This window comes from Lutra lutra, chromosome 18 (genome assembly GCF_902655055.1).
Source record: "Lutra lutra chromosome 18, mLutLut1.2, whole genome shotgun sequence".
Lineage (NCBI taxonomy): Eukaryota > Metazoa > Chordata > Mammalia > Carnivora > Mustelidae > Lutra > Lutra lutra.
In genome coordinates this window covers 24123360-24133314 of record NC_062295.1, presented here as the reverse complement: position 1 = coordinate 24133314, position 9955 = coordinate 24123360, and the positions used below count along the sequence as shown (strand labels likewise).

Sequence of the window (9955 nt, the reverse complement as noted above, 5' to 3'; positions counted from 1 at the left end):
TTCATCTTACCCTCTGATTTTTTGTTACTGGAGAAGTCTTCTAAAGATCCGTGCCCCACCAGCACACATTCTGAAATTAGCAAATAATTCTCCTTCATGTATCCCCAGACACTTTTCAAATTTCTGCTTTACACTGTATCTTGGTGGTGGTAATATTGTCTTCTACACTGTATCTTAGTGGTTTGTAATATTGTCTCTTTAAGGACTGGCACTCAGGTTCTTATTTCCCTCTGAACCCTCCCAAAGATGTACCTACTGATTTTTACAGTACCCAGAATTAAGCCTCACTGGTTGTTTAAAAAAAAAACTTACAAAGTTGAGCCCCACTGGTTTTCAAAGCCAAATGTCATAGGAACTCATATTTGCAGTGCAAGTCCCCTGTACGTGGAGTACCTGGTATGTGGTGTGCTTCTCTCTCTTCTCTGTACTTGTGGCACCCTTGCTTTCTCACTGGGAATTTGTCCCCTGTGTCTCCACCCTTCCCATGCTTTTTGATGTGGCCTCCTCTCTATAATTAACTGTGGAAAATCTATTCTTCTAGTCTTTGGGTCACTTTCTGGGTTGGTTCCCCTGATGTGACTATTATCTAAGTGTGTCCATGGGATGAGGTAAGCATAGGCTCCTCCTCTACCACCATGTTCCCAGAAGTCATCAACAGTTATCCTTCTTTAAGGAAGCAGTAAATTTACTGGTTCCCAGTTGGTGTTTCCCCTCAACATTGGTTTGAGGATTATAATCCTGATGGAATTCACTTTGACTTTGTAAAATATTACAAATTTTCTGTTTTCTAATACTGAAGAGATTTTAAAACCTCATGTTTTTGTGGGAGAGTATGTCCAACCTGTAGTGTCAAAGAGTCCCTCCTGACCAAAATGATTTGTCCTCTGTATCCATCAAAGGTGCTGAGGGGGGACAGAAAACTCCTGAAGGTTACCATGTATCAAAATACATTCAACCTTAGTAGAGTCATCACTTTTTATTTATTTATGGGGAGCTATTGTAAGCTCAGCATGAGTTCTCCAATTGCCTCCAATGGCTCTTACCTGCATGCAGTCTTGACCTGCATCTCATATCTGGGGAACAGATGGCACCCACCCTGAATAGGACTGTATTCCTGAGGCCTCCACTGGAGTGGACAGGACATCAAGGATGGTAGGGTATGTGGGGCAGGTCTGAACTGGTGTTCAGGTTTTAAGGCACAGTATGAGGTTACCAGACACCCTTTTCCCCCAGATTTTTTTTATGTCATAGGGCTCAGCATGGATATCAGTGTCCCATACCAGCTGTTTAGGGTGGCCTGAGTATTGTGGTTTTCATTACTTCAGTGAACGTCTCCCAATCAGGGTTCTAAGACAGGGGCATAGACAGCTTGTCTCGTTCACAAACCCTAAGAATTTGTTGTAATTCCTCCATAGATCTATAGGTTTTCAATGTCCCACATGCCTAGGGAGATCCCCCTTATTGAGCCATGCCACCCTGCTGGCTAGAATTATCCAGTCTATAGGGTAGTGAGTAACTTTGTCCCCCTCAGCACCATTCAGGCCCTGCTGGAGGGCTGGATATGTGTTGATGTTACTCATTTTTCTTGTCTTCTGCATGGTCAGAGAAATTCCATAACTTACTACATCCCATAGCTGCACTAACCATGCCGGGATCCTTTCCCTGGCCTTTTGTTTGAATTTGGAAACTATATCAATAAGCTCAGATGGAGTATATTCTGATAGTTTCCTGAACTGGGGTCTGCTCCACTGGCTGACTATAGCTGTGCTTTTGTTTTCCTTTGTATTAAGGATCAAACAGCACAAAGTGTTCCATCCATTTCACTCTCAACCACCACATCATCCTCTGCAAGTTCCTCGCTTTCCCAAGTATTCCACCTCGTAGTGTTCATAATCAGGCTTTGTTGCAAACACTTGTATCTTAATCCATAAAAGCTTGTCCTCTCCTAGGTTTGCAAAGCAGCATGCTAAGATCTCCAACTAATTATCCTGTTCTTCTAATTTGCCTGACAGCCCCAAAGCCAGGAGACACCGTCCCATCTTTCTCTGACCTTAGTTGTTCTTTCCAATTTATAACTCAAGTTTCAGCATGAACTGCTGAACTCAAGTTTCAGCTCAGCCTACCTGAGCACTGAAGGCCAGCCCATAGTAGAAACCAACCCCACTACATAGCCATATATTTCCCTTCTCTGCTGCAGTACACTCTGCACAGTTCCTCAAACAAGAGCATTAGGCCAGTCACAATTTAGGGGACATTCCCGTACTCATGCAGTGATTCACAAGCATCTGACATATGGGTCACCCTTCACATAAAGTTCATGGCCAACTCCGAAGACATGTCTTCAGTCTCCTGGCTGGCTAGCAAGTTATTAGGTTGCAACCTCAGGAATTCCCAGGGTGAAATTTGAAACTGGCCCTTGTACAGAAGATAGAGACTGAAGAAAGAGGCCGGCCACTCCAGATTGGTAAATACCAGGGTTAATAAGCAAGGAAAATTACATCTGAGGCTTATCTTGGACCGCTGAAAGAAAAGTAGATCTTTACACCTACCATCCAGAATCTTAAGTTTCTTAGAGGTCTTAAATAGGATTAGGCACAGTACCATCCACATACACTTAATAACGCATTGCTCTCTCAAGGCTGTGTCCTTGAAAATGGCTCCCACTGTGAGAATGGTAGGCAGAGCATATAATCCAAGGATAGGGGATAGGGTGAGGAGCCTCTAGTTGCCCGGGTCAACAGTGGTCACATCCTCTTGATAGCCTCCTCCAACACACTGCTCTTCTTGCCTTTGGGCACTATTATTGGCGGACAAAATGCCAGGAGCTATAGCAGCTATCTTCAGTGATGAGAGGATGGTCAAAAGCAAAAGCATCACAAAGATGGCTGCATCTTAGTATCATTGTTGAGCAAATGAATTAGCTAATAACTATTTCTGGACCTCTGTGTGAGGGCTTTTTATATTCCCTCATGCATTTTGATTGTCCTCTGTTACCCACAGCCAAAAGCAATATTCCAATATAGACATAACTCTTACTTCTGGTTTTATAATAATATAATTCTAATATAATTATAGTTCTGGATATATAATTATATATAATTAATAATCTATATAATTCAAATAATAAAATTATAATATAAATATAATTCTATAATTATAATTCTGGAAATTATGTGACTTGTACATACTTTTGCTATAAGAGCAACTTTAATTTTTGCAACTGTAGTTTTGCTGTCTTCTCTGTATTTAATGATAAAATGAATTGACTTGGGATGGGAAAGTAATATATTACAGCCATTCTAAGAAATCTTTTTTACTTATCTGAGAGGTCATTATGCCATGTTTCAAAATGACACAAAAGCTTTGAGAGCTTCATGCCATTATTTGACAAAGTTTCATAATGGACAGCAACCTAGGAAAAAATAGATATCCAACCCAATAAAATCCAGTTTCCATGGTATGATATTTTCTGGATATATTTTAATTTTTGGCTCAAGATCTCTAATCCCAGCATTCAAACATCCCTATACTAAACATGCACTGGAGTCTCATTCAATATTGACTTTGATGAAATTATTCTAAGTTTCAATAATTTAATTTTTAATCTTAATTTTTATGATTCAACCAAAATTTTTGAGCCATTGATCCATTTTGTCATTTGGGGATATAACACAACACAATAGCAACTGTATAAATATGCAAAGGGAAAACATGTGAAAATAATTACTGTTGCTTTCATTTTACACAAGAGCCCACTGCAGCCCTTGGAAGATAATCTGAGGCATATAACAAGATTTCTATGAAAGTCACCATTTGTGATGAGCCCTGGGTGTTATACGCAACTAATGAATTGTTGAACACTACACCAAAAACTAATGATGTGCCCTATGTTGGCTAATGGAATTTAAATAAAATTTTAAAAAATGAAAGTCACCATTGCAAATGTGTGGAATAAAACTTTTTCTTGCTGTTTTTTTTTTCCTCTAAAACTTAGCACTTAGGAGAATATCAGTGATTCACTGAACACATCTTGAGAAACAACAATCCAGAATTGGATTCTTATAAAGTCTAATCTGGAGCCCTACATAAATCTATTGCATAATATTTGGTCCTTCTGGAGACTCCAAAGAGATTTTTGGATGATGAAAGGAGACACTTTCTTGTGGTACTAAAGAGCCATTTTCTAGCTTCCCTTATAATCACATGATCATCTGCCTCCCTTTTCTGTGTTTCTACTTTTTCCTTTTTAAAATTTATTTCTTTTCAGTGTTCCAGAGTTCATTGTTTATGCACCACATCCAGTGCTCCATGCAATATGTGCCCTCCATAATACCAACCACCAGGCTCCCCCAACCTCCCACCCCCCACCCCTTCAAAACCCTCAGATTATTTCTCAGAGTCCACAGTCTCTCATGGTTCATCTCCCCCTCCAATTTCCCCCAACTCATTTCTCCTCTCCAATTCCCCATTCCCTCCATGTTATTCCTTATGCTCCACAAATAAGTGAAACCATATGATAATTGAACCTCTCTGCTTGACTTATTTCACTCAGCATAATCTCTTCCAGTCCCGTCCATGCTGATATAAAAGTTGGGTATTCATCCTTTCTGATGGAGGCATAATACCCCATATGGACCATATCTTCTTTATCCTTTTATCCATGGAAGGTTCTTTCCACAGTTTGGTGACTGTGGCCATTGCTGCTATGAACACTGGGGGTACAGATGGTCCTTCTTTCATTACATCTGTATCTTTGGGGTAAATACCCAGTAGTGCAATTGCAAGGTCATAGGGAAGCTCTATTTTTAATTTCTTAAGGAATCTCCACACTGTTCTCTAAAGTGGCTGCACCAACTTGCATTCCCACCAACAGTGGAAGAGGGTTCCCCTTTCTATACATCCTCTCCAACACACGTTGTTTACTGTCTTGTTAATTTTGGCCATTCTAACTGGTGTCAGGTGTTATCTCAATGTGGGGTTTTGATTTGAATCTCCCTGATGGCCAGTGATGATGAACATTTTTTCATGTGTCTGATAGCCATTTGTATGTCTTCATTGGAGAAGTGTCTGTTCATGTCTTCTGCCCATTTTTTGACATGATTATCTGTTTTGTGTGTGTTGAGTTTGAGGAGTTCTTTATAGTTCCCGGATATCAGCCCTTAGTCTGTATTGTCATTTGCAAATATCTTCTCCCATTTCGTGGGTTGCCTCTTTGTTTTGTTGACTGTTTCCTTTTCTGTGCATGAGCTTTTGATCTTGATGAAGTCCCAAAAGATCATTTTCACTTTTGTTTCCTTTGCCTTTGGAGACATATCTTGAAAAAAGTTGCGGTGGTCAATGTCGAAAAGGTTACTGCTTATGTTCTCCTCTAGGATTCTGATGGATTCCTGCCTCACGTTGAGGTCTTTTATCCATTTCGAATTTATCTTGTGTATGGTGTAAGAGAATGGTTGAGTTTCATTCTTCTACACATAGCTGTCCAATTTTCCCAGCACCATTTATTGAAGAGACTGTCTTTTTTCCACTGTATATTTTTTCCTGCTTTGTCAAAGATGATTTGGCCATAGAGTTGAGGATCCATATCTGGGCTCTCTACTCTGTTCCACTGGTCTATGTGTCTCTTTTTATACCAGTACCATGCTGTCTTGGTGATCACAGCTTTGTAGTAAAGCTTGCAATCAGGCAACATGAGGCCCCCAGTTTTGTTTTTCTTTTTCAACATTTCCTCAGCAATTTGGGGTCTCTTCTGGATCCATACAAATTTTAGGATTGTTTGCTTCAGCTCTTTGAAAAATGCCAGTGGAATTTTGATCAGAATGGCATTGGAAGTATAGATTGCTCAGGCAGTATAGACATTTTAACAATGTTTGTTCTTCCGATCCATGAGCATGGAATGGTCTTCCATCTTTTTGTGTCTTCTTCAATCTCTTTCATGACTGTGTTTCTAATTAGAACATCCACATGGCCCAAACACATTGGAGGTGGCAGCAACAGTGGGATCACTTCAGGGCAGGGAATGGCCTGATATGTGTTGACACCCAACTCAGTAACAGGCATAATAGTAACAATGACCATATTGGGGGCAGCAGATCTCTGATATAGGAGTTCAAAGTGCCTGCCAATCACTAACCTTATGCAAACAATGTCCCCTTCACTACCTCCTAGGATTTGTAAGAAACACCAGTGTACTGGTTCACTCAAATGACCTTTCCACCAGAGGCCTTTTTCTTGCTCCATCCCCATCTGCCACAGCTCCATTAGCTTCCCATCAGTGACAGCTTTGAGAATTGAGTGAGTAGAATAAGAAGCCAAGTTACCCCAATATAGGGATGTAATAGCCTCCCCTCTATTTAACATTCTTGTCCTGGTCCCAGGATTCAGGGCTGGCCAGCATCCACCATTGGTTAAGGGACACCATGGGCATCATTGTACAGGATCTACATCCCTAAAAGGCCTTAATTTTAGATCTTTGACTTATTTCCCAATAAAGATACATACATTGGTTTTAACAACACATGTTAGTTTGTTAAGGCCAACATTTAAATACTGGCATTAAATACCTATGACATTTAAATTTAAATTAAATAAAAATTTTTATAATTATGTCTCAGCATTTCTTCATTTACTATATTTGCAATCTCAAAATATGGAAGTGCCCTGGGCCTCTTGATCTCTGAAAGATGCGAGAGCTGGGTGAGCCAAGTGGCATTGGGGCAATACTCTGCTGGGGTTCTTTTTTTTTTCTATGAGACCAATATTACCTTTATTCAATATCAGAAAAACCCCTATAAAAAGAATTACAGACCATATCTCCAATGAACATGGATACCAAAATTCTCAACAAGATACCAGCAAATCAAATCAAACAGTACATCAAAAGAACCATTTGCCACGATTAAGTGGGATTTGTGGTTCAATATTTGCAAATGGATCCATGTGATATACCACATTAATGAAAGAAAGAATAAGAACCATATGTTCTTCCCAGTAGATGCAGATTAAGCATTTGACCAAGTACAGCATCCATTTTCAATAGAAACTCTCAACAAAGTAGGTATAGATGGAACATACCCCAACATCATAAAGACCATATATGAAAGACCCACAGCCAACATCACCCTCAATGTGGAAAAACTGAGAACAGAAATGTCCCCTCTGCTAGGGTTCTATTCCTCCTTCCCAGCTAGCAATGCTGACAAAGCCTGAAAACCAAGTTTACAAATTCCAGTGTGCAGACATTTTATTTCCAGTTCAGGTTGGGAAATCTGGACCTAGATTCCTGAGACAAAGGGCTAATATTGACAGGATTTTACTAGGAATAAGGATGATAGGGAGGCACAGAGCAAATCATGGCATGTGGGCATGGTTAGAATCCTGTTTTGGAGTTTCCAATTACAACCTTGACAGGACAAATGACCCTCCCCAGGCAAGGCATGTAGTGTGGACACACTGCATCCTCCCAAAGGGAGAAATCAGCTTGACCTTAGCCTCACTCATGTGGAGCATTTCTCCTCCTGTAGGCCTAACTTAGATGGTTGTAAGAGAACCAGAAAACTTCTCAGAAGATAACAGGTCCAAGGGACAATAGGAGGTAGTTTCTTATTGGGCAACTTGAGGGTCCGAAGTCCCATTTTCTGGGACAGTCTGTCCACTTGCTTCTGCCATCATTTCCTTATACTGACGTTTGAAGAAGCCAACCTATGGGGGAGGAAGGAAAAAAGAATTAGGAAACCTGGTGGAAGAGAGGAAAAGAGATGGCTCAGGGGAGAGGGATCACCATTTCTGGAACATCTCCTCTATGTTCAAGCACTGTACTAGAGTCTTTGGACATACTGGGCCATTTAGACTTTACCACAATTTGTGAACTAGGTGGAATCACCTTCAGAATAAGAAATCAAGGTCCAGCATGGATCAGACACTGCCTACAGCTACAGACAGAATCAGTGGTGGTGTCGACACCGAATCCAGGCCACTGCTTTTATGTTAATATTTGCCATGAGGAGAAACATGTAGTGAGGAAGACAGTACAAAAGACAGGAAGAAGAGAGTGGAAAAGACTCACCTTGTACAGGATGGCTGTGATGAGAGCCAACAGTAGCAGTCCTCCCACAGAGCTGCCCACAATGATGGGGATAGGATTGTAGACCTCATACTTCTCCAGCACCGTCTCCATCTGGAGTGGAGATGACCTTATCAGAAAGTATCAGAACTCTTCCTTTCCCAGACTCTTTCTAGGTTCACCAAACTTTAACTCCCTCCCCTCCTTCCTTTTCTCCAAAAGGTGGGATATAGAAACACTCTGGGCTTAGGGACGAATTTCCTGCTGATGGACATTCATCCTTCCTCCCTCCAGGCTTCTGAGCCTACCACACAGCACCACAGATTTAGCATTAGGAGCCCTCTTACCAGTCTGGCCACTCCTACTACATGGTCACTACCTGAGCTCTCAAGAATGCCTCCTGTCCTGGAAGCTGGGAATACACGGATCTGTTGAATGTGATTTCAGCCACACTCACCACAAATACCTTCTTCTGCAATGTCTGCAATACAGAGGGGCAGAGCTGGAAACTATCTCTGGGAAAGGCTCAGAGTTCAAGTAAAGTCCTGGTTTGAGGGTGGCCACAGACACATCTGGTCCACTTGGATTCAGGGGAGAGACTCTGCTGTTGGGCCCACACACCTGGCTGACCCAACCAAAACTGATGTTGCCCTTCAGGATGAAGTCAAGTTCCTCCTGGACGCCAAAGGAAGGGAGGTCACAGCAGAACCTCAGACAGTCAGCAATGGAGCAGTCCTATGAATAGAGAAGTAACACGAGGCCAGAGATAGGTGGTTTTAAAGGTAGAAGACAGCATTAAACTGACTGATGAGAGGAGCAGCCACATTTGAATTCAAGAGGACTGTTCAGCAGACAGTCATCTGAATATAATACTGATTCCTGAATTAAATTCCTCTGAAGTGTGGCTTCAAGTGGAAATGGCCCAGAACCCTCCTTACCAGCACATAATTCTTCTGATTTTTGGTCAGGAAGTCAGACTTTGTGTGAACTATTCTCTCTGAAGAGCACTGAATGGAGGGATTCTAGGAAAATACAAAGCAAGCGTTTCAATGGGGTCATTGGGAATTCATGAGGGACAGAGAGAATCCAGATAGAGTATATGAGCTGTACACAGTCCTGGAGTACCTGGGGGTGGAAGACCTCTAATTCTGTCCACACAGGTACCCCATTCAGCTCCACAGGCACAGAGAAGATGATGCTGATAGGCAGGTCCCTCTGTCCCAAGTTGTTCACCTGCACAGAGGACAGTGAGGGCAAAGACCATGCCAAAACCCATTTCTCTCCCTAATTACTGGATCCCAGGCCCCTGCCATAGCCCCCGGTCTTGAGTCAGCATCACTTACCTGGTATCTATGCTGAGCCTGGCTGCTTCCCTCCTGGTCTGAGGCTGAGAAGTTGAGGTACTTGGTGGACTGTTCATGGCTGGTGAGAGAAAAGGCATGGATGAATTTGAGGTCCCATGGGGGCCTCCTAAAGAGTTCTGGCTAGCAGCATGACAGGATAGGTAGTCACTGGGGTCTTGGGGTGGTCTGCAATGAAGTCTATTACTGATGTTGGATAATGGGAGTGTTTATGGAGCAGGACTGGAGTTGGAGTTGGCTAGATCTCAGTGTAACAATTCCTCCTGAGACCTTCCCAGACCCATGTGTGGAGACCCAGTGGCCAGCCTGGCCCCTTGAACATGTGGCCTCACCCCCACCCCTTCTTGCTCCACTTCTTAAGTACCTGTCCTTTGCCAGCACAGTCCTAAATCTAGACCACTTCTATTCTGAATTCTCATCCCTCTTCTGTGAGAAACTCCCCCAAAATGCCCCAGCTTCATCTTAAGGACCTCTCTGAATGTCCCCACCCACAGAGTCAGATCAGCAGAGCACAACTGAACTGTAGAGCCACATA

The 9955-nt window shown here is 42.1% G+C and overlaps 1 protein-coding gene across 4 annotated transcripts in view; it reads right to left on the bottom strand.

Moving 5' to 3' along the window:
• Positions 1-7222: 7222 nt before the first annotated feature.
• The window catches only part of ITGAX (integrin subunit alpha X), a 33856-nt gene continuing 31123 nt past the window's right edge, over positions 7223-9955 (bottom strand). For 2 of the 4 annotated variants that reach the window (XM_047713552.1, XM_047713551.1), the window contains exons 24-31: positions 9403-9481; positions 9185-9292; positions 8998-9081; positions 8681-8794; positions 8439-8540; positions 8063-8173; positions 7603-7698; positions 7223-7567 (exon numbers count right to left, since the gene is read on the bottom strand). In XM_047713552.1, the coding sequence (XP_047569508.1) occupies positions 7559-7567; positions 7603-7698; positions 8063-8173; positions 8439-8540; positions 8681-8794; positions 8998-9081; positions 9185-9292; positions 9403-9481 (703 nt within the window). In that variant the 3' untranslated portion in view covers positions 7223-7558. Of the gene's footprint in view, positions 7699-8062; positions 8174-8438; positions 8541-8680; positions 8795-8997; positions 9082-9184; positions 9293-9402; positions 9482-9955 lie in introns of all 4 variants that reach the window. The other 2 variants (XM_047713553.1, XM_047713554.1) reach the window with 1 other exon arrangement.